A 17,957-nucleotide genomic window follows, 5' to 3' on the forward strand; every position below is an offset into this window, starting at 1 on the left:
TTCAATACATGCAAGTTATGATGTGGCACAATCTAAATTGCACATATCTGAAAACATTAATTCATCTCGAGGTGTCAATACTTTCATTAACTCAAGTTCACAAAGTTATGAAATACATTTTTTTAAAAATCAAAGCTGGACCATGTTACAAACTAATAACTTCAAACAAGTGATAAGCTAGGTAAAAACTGGGGAGATGGTGGGGAGAGACAGAGCAAATAAATGAGGCTTATGGTTGTGTGGAGGACTGCAGCAGTTGAATGACACAAGTGATGATGGTGCAAGGCAACAATGTGATATTGAGCAAAACATAGAAGAAATAGGTCCAGATAGTTATTCAATTGTTACAATAGATGATTTGGGATGTATGTAAAAAGTGGCAAAATATGGAAGTTCTATGGTTGGTGATTGGCAGGGTGGGATGCCCAAGTTGTCATGCTCACTCACTCTCTGAAAGTTGGACTTCAGCTTTGGTAATGAGCCTCAAGATGTATAGATTCTTCCCAAATGCTTTCCCTCCACTTTGGGCATTCTTGGGCCAGAGGTTTATATAAACATAGTAAGTAAATGTAGAGCATTGGGACTTCATTACCTCCACCATTCAAGATGATTGTGGCTGATCCTCCAGCTCAGATACCTGTTACCATTTTCTTGCCAAATCATTTGATATCTTCACCTTAAAGTGCTGTATCCAACACCTTCATGAAATCATACAGTGTGCTGGCTTCAACTGATTTCTGCAGTTGTGAGGTCTACAGATTCAACACTCCCTCGGTGAAGAAATTTCTACTCATCTCAATCTGAAGTGGCCAACCCTGTATCCTCACACTGTGAACCCTGGTTGTGGACGCCCAGATCATCGTGAAGATCCTTTCTGCATCTATCCCTCATTCTTTTAACTTCCTGTGAATATCGTCTTGACTGAACCAATCGCTGTTCATACATCATTCGTGCCACCTCAGGAATCAGTCTGGTAAACTTTTGGTGCACACTATCCACAGCCAGAACATCATTCCTTAGGTACAGCAAGCAAAACTGCACACAATATTCCAGGTGTGGTCTCACCAAGGCCTTGCACAGTTGCAGCAAGAAATCCTGTACTCAAATCATCTCACTATGAAGGTCAACAGACCATTTGCTTTCTTTGCTGCTTGCCAGACCTGCATGCTTACTTTCAGCAACTGGTGTACAATGATACCCAGGTCTCATCTCACTTCTCCCTTTCCCAAATTATTACCATTCAGATATTAACCTACCTGTATTGAGACCAAAGTGATAACCTTCAAGGAGGAAGTGATGGTCTTCTGGTATTTTCACTATTCATCTGGAGCCCCAGGTAATATTCTGGGGACTCTGGTTCAAATCTCACAATGACAGAACTTGAATTTTAAAAAAATCTTAGATTAAGAGCCTAATGACGACCATGAAACTTTTGCCAATTGTTGTAAAAATCTATCTGGTTCATTAATGTCCCTTAGGGAAGGAGATTTGCTATCCTTACTTAGTTTAGCCGACGTGTGGCTCCAGACCCACAGCAATGTGGTTGACTCTCAACTGCCCTCTGAACAGTGAGGGATGATCAATAAATGCTGGCCTAGTCAGTGACTCCCTCATCCCATGAATGAATAAAAAAAAACTCTTTGAGAACAAGGATGGGGACTCAAGTAGTATAAGGGGGAATCAGGAAGTGACAGAGAAGTTCAATGAATACTTTGTAACAAATGCATTTTTACTCAAAGATTCCATTATTTTTCTTAAAATCAATACACTCAATTGAACTGAAGTGTATTTTTTAAAAAACAGAGGATTTCTGCATTCCCTGTTCCAAATTCATGTCTTCAGTCTCTAGCATTTTGCTTTTGCTGGTAACACATATTCATTTGATCTAACGTTTCTCCCAACTGTTACTTCGGTTACATTTATCTGTAGTCAGTTTAAAAATATTAGTAAATTACTCATATAAAAACTAAGCAATGGCAAAACGATCATATGGACACAATACACTTACACTTCAATGTTGCCTTGGCACACTAGTATGCCAAAGATTTATATGCACTGCAAAAATATGCATAAACATCATTTCACAGCCACGCTAAATTAATCTTGTTTCCTCATCAACAATATATTACACAACATAAGTCACTTACCTGTGCTTTCCTCTCACAAAGTCTGTAAACAGTTTCCAAATTTGAGTCATTATGCATGGAATGTGAATACATTCTGTGCTCAAAAGCCTCAATTTTCTGTATTACTTTCTTCAGTCCTTGATCCTTGATTCCCATGTCATCAATTGGATCAAGTAAAGGTACACCATCAGGAAATCTCTTTTGTACTTCCTAAAACACACAAAAATGTTCAGAATACAGAGTGAGAGGGCTGTAAATCTTTGGCTAACAATGTATTTCATACAGATTTTTGTTTATTTTTCATTTTTAAATGTGCTGCAATAATTTATAATTCAATAAGGACAGAAAGTGAGGCAATTGGGAGTTGGACTGGAACTAGAGTCCATAAGTCTCAAATGAACGGCATAATATACCTGTATTGATTTCAAAACACTTTGCCTGTTGTCTAGTGGTCTCAGATCTTTTGGAATATAGAGTCGTACACTACTAATGGCTGTAATTAAATGAAGCAGGATGGGAACAACCTGTTTAATAAAGAAGTCACAAAAAAAATTATCATCACATTACAGCCAAGTTAACAGAATACAAACAATGTTCAATTGGCAATGTACGCATTATCAATTATCAACAAGATATAAATATTTATAGATGCCCTGGAAATCTACATATCCATTCACACCTGCGCAAGAGAACACAGAACAAAATCAGAACAATATCATACAGAAATTGACGTTGCAAGGTAAAATCTGGCACAGAGGCAGTTGTTTTATACCACTTCGATCCTGTAAATGGATTACTGAAATATTCCAAAATAGATGGAGCATACAAAGAAATTTGAAAAGTGTTCCTTTTGCATCAATTGAATATCTGTCAATTATTTTTTGCTGTCTCACGCGTCATGTGATGGCTAATAACTGAGGTACCCATACATCTGAAGATGCATCAGCAATATAAAATTTGATAAACTAATTAGGTTAAAAACAAAAAAAAAGCATTAGAAGGAGAAAGCCAAACATATCTTCAGATGGGTAAACATATGGGATGTGGAATGAAGGGGTGGAATTAGGAAGAGCACCAAACAGTGAGAATTAGCAAAATTGACTTATATGCTTTCTTGCATTTTCGTGTATTCCTAAACTTGGCACCTGTCGTTTGCTGCTCAATACTTTGCACTCAATTAAGTGGGACAGGACCCATTCAAGCAACAGTTAGCACATTCCAAGTTGGGAAAACAGATAAACATCTTAATGTGTTTTGTTCAAAGCTGAGTTTGGAGATTCGTATGAATTCATTCGAAGAAAATGGGTGACATGTTGGACATCAAAATGATCCTAAAGAAGATAAACAGTTCAGTAAAAAGGAAAAGCAATACGTAAGATGGGTAGATGAAAGATAGATACAGAGTGAAAACTTGAGTAATGCAAAGTCAGAAATGGAGAAACTATAATAGAAAATGTAAAAACAGAAGTATATGAAAGACAGAGAAGCAATGTTAAAAAAATACAGAAAAAAATAAGTAAAGAGTAGCATAAAGGCCTGGAAACAATGCCACAGAAAATCTAATGGTGCTTTGAAAAATCTTTGTGCTTTTCTTTTTAAAATTTACAAATGCCAGGTCTCCTGGAATTCCCAAAGAAATGATTAAACACTGGCCAATGTGACTTGGTCATTTTAATTTTCTCCAGACTGTTCTTTCTATTCTGGATCTAATCTGTGGAAATATTTGTATTTCAGCAGCCAGATTTAAAGTAGAAAGACAGACAATTACATATCGTATAGCAGTTACCAATTCACTGCTCAGGTACTTGGCTCTGACCAGAAAAGCAGGGCTTAACAATTATTCTTATTTGACATGAGAACAGAGAGTCTTAAATTACTCTTTGAACACTAAGATTGCAATTTCTTTCTCTCATCTGCGGTTGTCTCGATAGTGATGATACCCCCACTGTGATGTTTTGCAAAGTGACCAAGAATTTACTGCAATATGACAGCAAGTCAGGATGACACAATTTGGGAGGGAAATTTGGAAAGGGATGTTGTTCACGAAATATTGCTATTCTTGGTCTTCTGGTAGTAAAGACTGTAGAGACAAAAGCTATTAAATAAAGCTTTTTGGAGTTTCTGCAGCACATCCTACAGACAATATGCGTTGCAGCTACAGCATCAGTGAATACCGAATGTGGGAACAAAAGCAGCAATAAAGAGAATGTTCATACATGATAACTTAGGATCTCACATATTCTTTAGATGTCCTCTGCATCTGGTTGATGCATGGCTCATTATTTGGAATTGCAAATGGTGCTGATCGTGGTGGAACCATCAGCAAACATCCCCATTCCTAATTTAAATACAGGGCAAAGATCAGTGATGAAGAATTTGAAGATAGCTGGGCAGAAAATGCTTTGTTGAGCAATACGTCTGAAACATCTTTCCAACATGAGGCCTGAAAGCTGTCAGAACCCCTCAGTGATAAAGGGTAGGGTAGGTGCCAGTTAGAGGGGAGTCCAGATGTTATAACTTGGCCAAGTTCATGGCCTCAAAATTTCAATTCAGGGCCGCACTTGTGGCCCCAAATCTCAGTTTGGGAAGCCGCCTCTTGAGGAAGACTTAGCCATTTCCTCAGGCTATAATGATTGGTCTGATAGTTGCAACAAACTTTGTTTGCTTTGGCAAGCAAACGGGGAGAAGTGTGGTGTTGAAGACACAAAAAAATGCATGTGTAAAAAACAAGCATGTTCCTGATACAGCATCATCAACTGGAGTTAAATATCTGTCATCAGGGTTTTAGCTCTGGACACATTTAAGACCAATTCCAAAACAATTAAATGGCAGTATTAATGTTTTTTTTAATTGCATTGAAATTAACTAATCCACAAACCTGCATCTCTCCTTTCTCCCCTGGTTTAGCTGGTTTAGCTGCTCCTGATGCTGCAAGTTTTACGCTGTCTTTATTGCAAAGCAATAAAACCTCCACCACATATAAGGGATCCAGTTCTCCAGTGTTAGGCTGTGAATATCAACAAGGATGAAAAACTGTAACCAGAGTTCTAATATTTTTGAGTATCTTTTTGAAATCATACATGTTTTATTACTGATAACCTGCAAATTCAAGAAAAATTAAACACCTGAATAAAATAAATTTTTTAATAAACAGACATGCAAGATAAATGCTTGTAAACTCAAGACGTTAACATGTATAGCTTTATGACTTCGTTATTTAATTAATATCATAAAAACGCTTGCAAACTTAATTTTAAAATAGCTACCTAGATTTAAAAAGATTTAGCGAGGAGTAAAGATGAAAGAAAATGTTCCAAATGGGAACAGTGACAATGGTGATCAAATGTTTTGTGATCTGTATTGTATATTCAATTTTTAAATTAATGTTGGGAATTGTACTTGCAATATGTTAATTACAGTTAAGACCAAATATGATAGCATTTTAAAAGATCAACAGCACGTCAACACTCTATATCAAGTGATGATTGATGTATTTGAAATTTGGTTACTGTAATGTAATGCAGAAAACAAATTATCTGGACAATTCGAATACTAGTCTAGTTTCAATATCACTATGCCATCACCTATTCCTACTGATCCTTTTTAGCCTGCTCCACCATTTGAAAAGGTCATGGCTGACATTTTTCCTCCATTTCAATTTTCCAAATGATCCCCATGTTTTTTAATTGCTCTGGAACCCAAAAATCTAATTGTGGTCTTGAGTATACTCAGTCTGCACTGGCTTCAGGTTAAGCACTTCATATTCTGGGTCCCACGATTTAGAAAGAACAACCTCTCTAATATGCATCCCTGAATCAACATCACAAAAACAGACCATCACATATTCCATTGCTACTCAGACACAGGAATTGTATTAATTTTACAGTCTGTAAAATTCTCAATCACATTCAATACCTTCCTGATCTTGGTGCAAATGATCAGATCCAGAAGGACTTCAATCTTTATAAGCAGCAAACAGTTGAGCTGATGTGTTGTCCATGTACAAATTAGGGGCATAAGTAGGCCATTCAGTCCTTCAATCCTGCTCCATTATTCAATACATCGTGGTTGATCTGTTTTTGTTTCAAACACCACATTGTGCCAATCCTGATAATCTTCAATTCTATTTCCTAACAAGAAGGTAATTCCACTCCATCATCTTCTAAGACAAAATATTTGAAAACTGCACAATCACATGGCAGAAAAGAATTTTCATGATTCCTGTCCTTTACGGATGACAAGTTAGTTTAAAACGGTGTCCCTCAGTTCTCAACTCATCCATGAGGAAACATCCTTTGCAGATCCACCTTGTCAAGGTCATTGACGATCTTTTACATTAATCAAGCTGCCTCTCATTTTTCTCAACTCTAGCGAAAACAAGACCTGAACAATAATCAGATTTGGGCTAAAAACTGGCAAGTAACATCCACGCCATGCAAATGGTAGGTAATAAACATCTCCAACAAGAGACAAATGAACCACTGCCCCATGACATTCAATGACATTACCAACACTGAATCCCCCATAATCAAGATCCTTAGGGTAACCATTGACCAGATACTGAACTGTACGAACAAGATAAATGCAGTGGCTACAAGAACAAGGCCAGAAACGCAGAATCCTGCAGCGAGAAGCAACCTCCTCAAAACCCCAGACCCTGTCCAGCATCTATAGGGCACAAGTCAGGAACGTGATGGAATACTCCCCAGTTGCCTGATAAGTGCAGCTCTAACAACAATCCAGAAGCTTTAGATGATTCAGGGCAAACTAGCCCTGGATCCACACACATTCACTCCCTCCATGTCCGGCGCTCAGTAGCAGCAATGTATATGATCTGTAACATGCACTGCAGAAACTGACCAAAAATCCTTGTGACACCTTCCAAACCTGTGACCACTTTTATCATGAAGAACAAAAGCACCAGATACATCAAAACACCACCAATTGTAGGGTCCCCTCCCAAGGCACTAACCATTCAAACTTGAAAATATATCATTCCTTCAGTATTGAGTCTCAAAATCCTGGACTTCCCTCCTGAACAGTATTGTAGGTCTGGATTAACCGTGTCTGGACTACAGTACAGAAGGCTGCTCACCAGCACCTGACCACCTTCGCAAGGGCCAGTAAGCGATAAATAAATGCTGGCTCAGCTAAGAAGTCCCATATCCCATGAATGAATATAAAAAGCCATGGGGAAGTAAAGCACAAAATCCTTACTTTTTTTAAAATCAGTTTTTCTTCTTGTAAAGTACTGTGTTCCACAACTTATTGATTTTGTGCTGTACCTTCATACTAACCTTTTGTGACTTATGCAACAGAACACTCAGCTCCCTCTGCACTCATTCCCTGTTTAAGTAATACTCAGCTGTTCTTCCTTCCAAAGTAAACAACTTTACATTTTACCACATTAATAACAGAATATGAAAGCTAATGAATGAGATTACTCAAGGACTGAACTGGCAATGGCTGCACATTGATCACAACTTCCCAGTGTTGATATCAACCAGCGCAACATCAGTATCATAAACCCTGGGTTTCAGAAGGATATCTATGGGATGGCTCCTTCTCCACCTCCAAAAGCTCTTATGAAAAATACAACTAAGTGGACATCCTGTAAGGATAAGACTTGGTTTAGCCCCAATTACTGCTCTCATTTAGCCATCCATCTCTAGTCATTCACTTCAAGACTTGTATATAAAAATGAACCACTTAAGTCATGTACTGGAAGAGGCACAGAGTGTCCAGAAAACTGTAATCTAGTATGGTCTTCAGCATAACAGTGATAACTACATGCTTGCACTACTCAGAACAAAAAAAGAGAATATGGCACAGTTTTGTGCTGTTTTGGGAATTCTAGAAGTTTGCAGCCTAAATTGTTACCCTTATCAATTTATATTCAAATACTCATAAACGCTATCCTTGTCAGGGTAAATTGAGTACGATATATTTGAAATTACATTTCCATTGTTACAGGAATATGATTCTTATGCCAGGGAATGCATTCACATTTATTAAACACATGCCTTATTACGGACGTGAGAGACAAAAACTACAAATGTTTTTGCTAATTCTACATCATAAGAGAATTTGTGACAAGAAAATGAGTCACAATTAAGTAATATTACCCCAAATTCAACAATATTTTCTGCCACAAAGTGCTCATTTCTGTCCTGAAATTTTCTAGTGAAGAATATCTTTTGCTCCCTAAGTGGTTCATCTGTCTTTTGTAGGTGGTAAATCAATTTGTCTAATTAATATTAATAATTAGAAGTATCTAATATATCCCATTGTATGCATCACTGGGATATTTTCATTCTTGCAGCTACCACCCATCAATCATGTGTATCACCATGATGTGGGGTGATATCTTTTGCTGTGCTCAATAGTATCCCCATTGCTTATATTGGCTTATTTCCCCACGCTGGATTGATGTTAATAATAACACCTTTCAACTGATCCCACTTAAGTGATCAGAAATATAAGCAGCAGTTGCAACAAGAATAGATTCTCTAACTTCTTAGTAACAAATTTTTCTTTGAGATACTGTTGGTGGAAGTATAAGTTGTTCACATGAAAAAAATGCTCTTTTAAAAAAAAATTGGAGTGAACATAAATGTATCTGGTCATTGCAAAAATAAAATTGGAACATAACCAAGCCATTCCTTAGATACTGCATTTCTACTTGTACAATGTTTACTTAAAAAATGATCAGGATGAAAAAAGGCAACATAAATAGCAAGTCATTATGTAGTTGTCACTGATTAATGAATTCAGGGAGAAGTTGTTCTTCAATAGTAAAAATGTTATCATTGCTGGCTGTTATCTAGGCCTGATACCCTACTATGAACATTGTTGCATAAATAATTTGAATTTGACATGTAGTTTCCTTTCTTTTCCAAGGTCTACTATTGCCCGATGTGTTACTATTAAGAAAGCAAACAGAATGTAAACACGGTTAGAGTGGTGCTGGAAAGGCACAGCAAGTCAGGCAGCTGGGAAAATGGACATTTAGGGCAAAGGCCCTTCATCACGAATGAGATTGGGAGCCTTGGGAGTGGAGAGATAAAGTGGGGGGGGGGGGGGGGGAAGAAGCTAAGAGAAGGTAGCTGAGAGTGCAATAGGTGGATGGATGTGGGGTGAAGGTGATAGGTCGGAGAGGAGGGTGGAGCAGGTCATGAGCTGGAAGGTTGGAACTGGGGTAAGGTGGGGGGGGGGGGGGGGGGGGGAGGGGAAAATGAGGAAACTGGTGAAGTCCACATTGATGCCATGGGGTTGGAGGGTCCCGAGGTGGAAGATGAGGCGTTCTTCCTCCAGGTGTCAGGTGATTTGGGAGTGGTGATGGAGGAGGCCCAGGACTTGCATGTCCTTGGCAGAGTGGGAGGGAGAGTTGAAACGTTCGGCCATGGGGTAGTGGGATTGATTGGTGTGGGTGTCCTGGAGATGTTCTCTGAAGCGCTCTGCAGAAGGCGTCTGGTCTCCCCAATTTAGAGGAGACCAGATCAGGAACAACGGATACAACAAATGACACGTGGAAGTGCAGGTGAAACTTTGATGGATGAGGAAGGTGCAGGGAGTCTGATTAGCAAGTTTACAGATGACACTAAGATTGGAGGAGCAGCAGATAGTGAAGGGAAATGACAGTGAATACAGCCTATTATAGATAGATTGGAGAGTTGGGCAGAAAAATGGCAGATGGAGTTCAATCCATGAAAATACGAGGTCATGCATTTTGGAAGATCCAATTCAAGAGCAAACTATACAGTAAATGGAAAAGTCCTGGGGAAAATTGATGTACAGAGAGATTTGTGTGTTCAGGTCCACTGTACCCTGAAGGTGGCAACACGGGTCAATAGAATGGTCAAGAAGGCATACGGCATGCTTTCCTTCATCGAATGGGGTATTGGGTACAAGAGTTGGCAGGTCATGTTAGAGTTGTATAAAACTTTGGTTCGGCGACGTTTGGAATACCGTGTACAGTTCTGGTCGCCACATTCCCAAAAGGATGTGGATGTGGATGTGGATGTTTTGAAGAGGTTGCAGAGGAAGTTCACCAGGATGTTGCCTGGTATAGAGGGCACTAGCTATGAAGAGAAGTTGAGTAGATTAGGATTATTTTAATTAGGCAGACAGAGGTTGAGGAGGAGATCTGGTTGAGGTCTACAAACTCATGAGAGGTATAGACAGGGTGGATAGCAAGAAGCCTTTTCCCCCCAGATTGCAGAACTCAATTACTAGGGATCACGAGTTCAAAGTAAGAGGCGAAAAGTTTAAGGGAGATATGCGTGGAAAGTTCTTCATGCAGAAGGTGATGGGGGCCTGGAATGCATTGCCAGCAGAGGTGGTAGGGGCAGGAACGATAGTGCCATTTAAGATTTATCCAGACAGATACATGAATGAACAGGGAGCACAGGGATACAGATCCTTAGAAAATAGGTGACAGATTTAGATAGAGGATCTGGATTGGCACAGGCTTGGAGGACCAACGGGCTTGTTCCTGTGCTATAATTTTCTTTGTTCTTTTAAAGGCAGCTAAGAGATCCATAGAAGTAAGAGATAATGGGAGCGGCATTTTTTTTATATAAGGAATAGCATTATGGCTGTACTTAGGGAGGATATTCCTGGGAATACACAGAGGGAAATTATTTGTGTGGAACTGAGAAATAAGACAGGGATGATCACCTTATTGGGATTGCATGACAGAGCCCCCCCCTCCGCCCCAAAGTAGTCAGCAGGAAATTGAGAAACAAATTTCTAAGGACAGTTCAGCTGTAAGAATAATAGGGTGGTTATGGCAGGGGATTTTAACTTTCCAAACATAAACTGGGACTGCCATAGTGTTAAGGGTTTAGATGGAGAGGAATTTGTTAAGTGTGTACAACAAAGTTTTCTGATTCAGTATGTTGATGTACCGACTAGAGAAGGTGCAAAACTTGACTTACTCTTGGGAAATAAAGTAGGGCAGGTGACTGAGGTGTCAGTGAGGGAGCACTTTGGGGCCAGTGACCATAATTCTATTACTTTTAAAATAGTTATTCGTAAAGCATAGACCGGATCCAAAAAGTTGAAGTTCTAAGTTGGAGGATGCCAATTTTGATGGTATTAGGCAAGAACTTTCAAAAATTAACTGGGGACAGATGTCTGCAGGTAAAGGGACAGCTGGAAAATGGGAAAGCTTCAAAAATGTGATAACTAGAGTCCAGAGACAGTATATTCCTGTTAGGGTGGAAGGCAAGAGAAACTGAGGTTTTGGTCAAGAAAAAGAAGGAAGCATATGTCAAATCTCAACAGCAGAGCTCGACTGAATCCTTAGAAGAGTATAAAGGCAGTTTACTTGTGAGGGAAATCAGGATGGCAAAAAGGGTTGAGGAGAATCCAAAGGGATTCTGTAATTATATTAAGGACAAAAGGTTAACTAAGGAGAGAACAACAAGGGACCAGCAAGGCAGCCTATGCGTGGAATCATAGGAGATGGGGGAAGATACCAAGCAAGTATTTTGTATCGATGTTTACTGTGGAAAAGGATATGAAAGATATAGAATGTGGAGAACTAGATGGTGATATCTTGAAAAATGTCCATATTACAGAGGAGGAAGTGCTGGATGTCTTGAAACGCATAAAAGCGGATAAATCCCCAAGACCTGATCAGGTGTACCCTAGAACACTGTGGGATGCGAGGGAAGTGATTGCTGGACCCATTGCTGAGATATTTGTATCACTGATAGTCATAGGTAAGGTGCCGGAAGACTGGAGGTTGTCTAACATGGTGCCAGTATTTAAGAAAAGTGGTAAGGAAAAGCCAGAGAACTACAGACCGGCGAGTGTGACATCAAGCTATTGGAGGGAATCCTGAAGGACAGGATTTACATGTGTTTGGAAAGGCAAGGACCAATTAGGGATAGTCAACATGGCTTGACGCATGGGAAATCATGTTTCACTAACTTGATTGAGTTTTTTGAACAAGCAGCAAAGAGGATTGATGAGGTCAGAGTGGTGGACATGATCTATATGGAATTCAGTAAGGCCTTCAGCAAGATTCCTCATGGTAGACTGGTTAGCAAGGTTAGATCCCAGAATACAGACAGAACCAGCCATTTCAATACAGAACTGGCTCGAAGATAGAAGGCAGAGGTGGTGATGGAGGATTCCCTTTCAGACTGGAGGCCTCTTTGGAATTCTGTGCGCAAGTCTGGTCCCCTTCCTATTGGAAGGACATTGTGAAGCTTGAAAAGGTTCAGAAAATATTTACAAGGATGTTGCGAGGGTTGCAGGATTTGAGCTATAGGGAGAGGCTGAATAGGCTGGAGCTGTTTTCCCTGGAGCATTGGAAGCTGAGGAGTGACCTTATACAGATTATAAAATCATGAGAGGCATGAATAGGGTAAACAGACAAGGTCTTTCCCTGGGATAGGGAGGCCGAGACTACAGGGCACAGGTTTAGGGTGAGAGGGGAAAGTTTAAAGAGGGACCTACAGGGCAACATTTTCACGCAGAGGGTGATGCATATATGGAATGAGCTGCCAGAGGAATTGGTGGAGGCTGGTACAATTGCAACATTTAAAAGGCATCTGGAAGGGTACATGAATAGGAAGGATTTGGAGGGATATGGGCCAAGTGTTGGCCATTGGGACTGGATTAGGTTAGGATATCTGCTCAGCATGGACGAGTTGGACCGATAGGTCTGTTTCATTGCTGTACAACTCAAGAATTTGTAATTCTGATGAAGAGTCATTGCATTCAAAACATTAACTCTGCTTTCTCTCCACAGATGCTGCCAGACAAATCTTCTTAAAACTCGCTAGCTGCCATACCTGCTGAGTTTCTCCAGCAGCATTCAAGAATTTGGGTGTTGAGACATTTCGTCTTGGATGACGAGCTTCAGCTCCCTGCTTAGAGTTTACTTGATAAGAAACATATACCAGAAACATTTCCTATTTATGGAATTCCTTACTTGGTGTACTGCGATATAAGTAATTGTTAAAAAAAAACATTGCAATTTGGACTTATTAAAGATGCTTTTTAAAAACAAATTCTCAGGATATGGTCACAAATTGCAAGATTATTGTTTGTTAACCAGCCCCAGTTCCTTCACAAAGTTTAATGAGCCTTCCTCTTGAATTTCTGCAGTCCCTATGCGGGTGGTGCCCCCACAGAATGACAATTAGAAGGGGAATTTGAATAGACATCCAGCAATGAAAAGGAATAATGATATACATTCAAATGAAGATAGCCTGCAGTTTGGAGCGATGGCGTGATGAGCATTTGGACATGTTGAGTTACAGTGCATCATTGGTGAAGGGAATGGATACCAAATTAACCAGCATGGGAACCAATCAAGCAGTCTCCTCTTTTCTGACTTGTGCCACACTTCGTTAGCTATTGCAGCTGCACTTACTCAATGGTGTAAGATGTCTTACCTTTGCCCTAAGTGTTCTCAGCAACGGACAGGGGGTAAGTCTACTTGGTTATGGTTACCCCAGTTACGTTTCTGATCTGTTTGCCAATTTACAACTTCAAAGGAGGAATATTCCCATGAAATATTCAATCCAATCCAATGAACTGCAGTGCACAACCTCTTGCTAACCATAATTAATTAAATTGCTAGTTGTGGTCTGAAATATTTGATCTGGCAAATAATTATTGTCTTGGTACTCAAATAAATTACAACCTTACAGTAGCTCTCCCTACTACTTTTAAAGGGTACCTCATTGCTAGAAGGGTTAATTAACTTGCTATCTTAGTTTCTTTTGTGTGTAAAGACAAATTTCAATACACAAGGATTGTGCAATTGCCTGTGGGAATGGATCTTTATGCAAGCAAATGAGGATAACAATTTTCATCTCAATACTACCAGAATATCTCCACCTCATGTAAACTCTCACTTTAATTCAAAATAATGCCTAAAAGTCTTTGCAAAACATCTTTGTTATAAGTGCCTAAGGAAAACATTAACAAGGAAAAGACAATTAAGAAGGCAACTCCAAGGTTTAGTTGAAGTGTTTTTAAAGAGTGTTCAAGAAAGAGATACGGTTACAACTCAATATTCCAAAGATTGGATACTTGACATTGACAAAGCCATTAATAACATGAAAGAAGAGAGCAGATAAAGACAGTATCAGAAGAATGCACATTTGCGGGTGTGGATGGTGGTGTCAGACAAGAATATTTGAGGAAAGTAGATAATACTGAGGCTGCGAAGTGAGTTACTCACTAAAACTAAAATCGTAAATTTGTATGGTTTGAATGAAGGCCAGAATGATAAAGATGATTTGTGACCAGGACTTAGTATCATGTCACAGAGTTAGAGTTATATAACACGGAAACAGATCTTACGGTCCAACTCGTCCACACTGACCAGATATTCTGACCTAATCTAGTTTCATTTGCCAGCATTTGGCCCACGTCCCTTTAAACCCTTCCTAATCATGTGACCATCCAGATGCCTTTTGAGCGTTGTAATTGTAACCACCTCCACCATCTCTTCTTGCAGCTCATTTTATACATGCACCACTCTCTGCATGAACAAGTTGTCTCTCATGCTGCTTCTAAATCTTTCCCCTCTCACCTTAACCCTATTCCCTCTAGTTTTGAACTTCCCTACTCTGGTAAAAAGACCTTGGCTATTTACTCTATCCATGCCCCTCATGATTTTATAAACCTCTGACAGGTAACCCTCTGACACTCCAAGGAAAAAAAAAGGTCCAGCCTATTCAGTCTCTCCCTATCGCTCAAATCCTCCAATCCCAGAAAATCTTTCCTGAGCCCTTTCAAGTTTAACAAAATCTTTTCTATGGCAGGTCAGTCGAACTTTAGAGGAGTTGAAAGTTACAGCTTCAGTGGCAGATGGGTTGAGGTAAGATAAACGGAGAACACGAGAGAAAGTGAGGGCTGCAGATGCTGCAGAAATCAGTCGAAAAGTGTGGCGCTGGAAAAGCACAGTAGGTCAGGCAGTATTCAAGAAGCAGGAGAGTCAAGTATAAGCCCTTCATCAGGAATATGAACTTACTGATGTGCAAGTAGCCAAGAGTTTTGATGGAGAAGATATGAAATCAAAAACTCAGTTTGAACTCAAATAAAATAGTAGCGGTGTAAGTAATCTAAAGGAATAGCTGGGGAGGTGACATGATTGGCTATAGGAGCAAGGATGATATTTCTTATCTTCTGGTTCAGCTGGAGGAATTTGCAAATCATTAACATATCTGTCAAACAATGTAACATTAGAGAATCAACAGAGATATCAACAAAAGTGGGGGAGAGTATCATTATACAAATGAAAGTATTGAATGACATTATAAGGAACATGACATAAATGTGGAAGAGGAAGTGCCAAAGGACGGATCTTTATCACACTTCAAATAAGAAACATCAGAGTAATCCCATTTTGTTCTCCTGAATCATTTTGGTTGGAGAATTCCTTTTCAAATGCACTAATAATCAGACTCCTCATTTACATTAGAATGTTATAATAATACTCAAAATATCCAATTTTTAAAAAATAAAATATGGTATTCATTCACAAATGCCACTGAGATAGGTGTGATCATTGCTCACTGTAGAATCTAACTTGGGCACAAGCACTAGAGAAGGAAGGAGAAACCAGGGTCCAGAACAGGGAGAAAGTAAGCGACCAGAGTATGCTGTCTGAGGAGACTACTCTAAAAACAAATTTATTTTAAAGTCAATCACAGAACAAACCATTTCCAAAGGCCAAATCAGCATGCGCATGCACGCACCTGGGGGAGATACTAGAATCTGAAGAATGAAAGTGGTCTAATGCCTACTCGTCGAAGATCGTGGTGGTGGAAAAGCACAGCCAGTCAGGCGGCATCCAAGAAGCAGAAGAATTGATATTTCGGGAATAAGCCCTTCATCAGGAATTAAATTTAAGATACAGGCTGTTTGAAATATCTTATTGTTTCTTCAAAGTTGACAAAAATCTACTGCAAAGACAGCTGCTGAATGTCAGAGAGAGAGAGAAAGGGGTGATGAGCTGCCTTCTTGACTTGCTGCAATGCATTTGTTATAAATACACCCACAATGCTGCTTGTCACACTTCAATGATTTTTGACTCAGCAATGGGGAGGAAACAGTGATATATTTCAAGTCAGGATGTTCAATGCCTTGCAGAGGAACTGAAACAACTTAGCATACAATTTCAGTTGCTGATTTCACCACAACTATCCATTAGGAGTGAACAAATCTTCATCAGGTCTGCAGTGTCATTTCCCAGAACAAGACAATCGCATGACTATGGACTATGCTTTGGCTAAGGACCCGGAATAGTGCACTATCCCCTTCAAATGTACTTTCTTTGAGTTTGCATGATTCTGTGAACAAGTGTGGCACCTTCAGATTTCAAGTTGAGCACATAAATAAACAATCCTCATAAACCCTCAAAAGTCTTGCTGCCACATCTCTCTCCCCTCTCTCTCACACACACACAAAAACGTTTCTCTCTAAAGCTTAAATGAGTATAAAACAGGAACAGTCCTGTCTCACCTTGTCCAGAACAAACTCATGAATGTCCCACTGTAATCATACAGCCAAATAAACACTTCTGATTTATAACCAATGCAGTAGTCATAGTCATAGAGATAAAAACGATGACTGCAGATGCTGGAAACCAGATTCTGGATTAGTGGTGCTGGAAGAGCACAGCAGTTCAGGCAGCATCCAAAGAGCTAGAGGAGGGTGGGGGTGGGGAGAAAGTAGCATAGAGTACAATGGGTGAGTGGGGGAGGGGATGAAGGGGATAGGTCAGGGAGGAGAGGGTGGAGTGGATAGGTGGAAAAGGAGATAGGCGGAAAAGGAGATAGGCAGGTAGGACAAGTCCGTACAAGTCATGGGGACAGTGCTGAGCTGACCCCACCTCTCCAACCGTAACAAGGACAGATCGCCCCTGGTGCTCACCTTCCACCGTACCAACCTTCGCATAAACCAAATCATCTGCCGACATTTCTGCCACCTCCAAACAGACCCCACCACCAGGAATATATTTCCCTCCCCACCTCTTTCCGCCTTCCGCAAAGACCGTTCCCTCCGTGACTACCTGGTCAGGTCCACGCCCCCCCCAACAACCCACCCTCCCATCCTGACACTTTCCCCTGCCACCGCAGGAACTGTAAAACCTGCGCCCACACCTCCTCCCTCACCTCTATCCAAGGCCCTAAAGGAGCCTTCCACGTCCATCAAAGTTTTACTTTCACATCCACCAATATCATTTATTGTATCTGTCGCTCCCGATGCGGTCTCCTCTACATTGGGGAGACTGGGCGCCTCCTAGCAGAGTGCTTTAGGGAACATCTCCGGGACAGCTGCACCAATCAACCACACCGCACTGTGGCCCAACATTTCAACTCCCCCTCCCACTCTGCCGAGGTCATAGAGGTCCTGGGCCTCCTTCACCACCGCTCCCTCACGACCAGGCGCCTGGAGGAAGAACGCCTCATCTTCCGCCTCGGAACACTTCAACCCAAGGTCACCAATGTGGACTTCAACAGTTTCCTCATTTCCCCTTCCCCCAGCTCGCCCTAGTTCCAAACTTCCAGCTCAGCACTGTCCCCATGACTTGTCTGGACTTGTCCTACCTGCCTATCTCCTTTTCCACCTATCCACTCCACCCTCTCCTCCCTGACCTATCACCTTCATCCCCTCCCCCACTCGCCCATTGTACTCTATGCTACTTTCTCCCCACCCCCACCCTCCTCTAGCTTATCTCTCCACGCTTCAGGCTCTCTGCCTTTATTCCTGATGAAGGGCTTTTGCCCGAAACGTCGATTTCGAAGCTCCTTGGATGCTGCCTGAACTGCCATAATCATAGAGATGTACCGCTTG

The 17,957-nt window shown here is 40.5% G+C and overlaps 1 protein-coding gene across 1 annotated transcript in view; it reads right to left on the reverse strand.

Annotated features, from left to right (window-relative positions):
• The window catches only part of mtrex (Mtr4 exosome RNA helicase), a 129,893-nt gene that overhangs the window by 32,430 nt on the left and 79,506 nt on the right, over positions 1-17,957 (reverse strand). The window contains exons 19-21 of the mRNA XM_072571568.1: positions 5,005-5,133; positions 2,540-2,650; positions 2,148-2,336 (exon numbers count right to left, since the gene is read on the reverse strand). Of these exons, the coding sequence (XP_072427669.1) occupies positions 2,148-2,336; positions 2,540-2,650; positions 5,005-5,133 (429 nt within the window). The remainder of the gene's footprint in view (positions 1-2,147; positions 2,337-2,539; positions 2,651-5,004; positions 5,134-17,957) is intronic.

Source organism: Chiloscyllium punctatum, chromosome 1, assembly GCF_047496795.1.
Source record: "Chiloscyllium punctatum isolate Juve2018m chromosome 1, sChiPun1.3, whole genome shotgun sequence".
Lineage (NCBI taxonomy): Eukaryota > Metazoa > Chordata > Chondrichthyes > Orectolobiformes > Hemiscylliidae > Chiloscyllium > Chiloscyllium punctatum.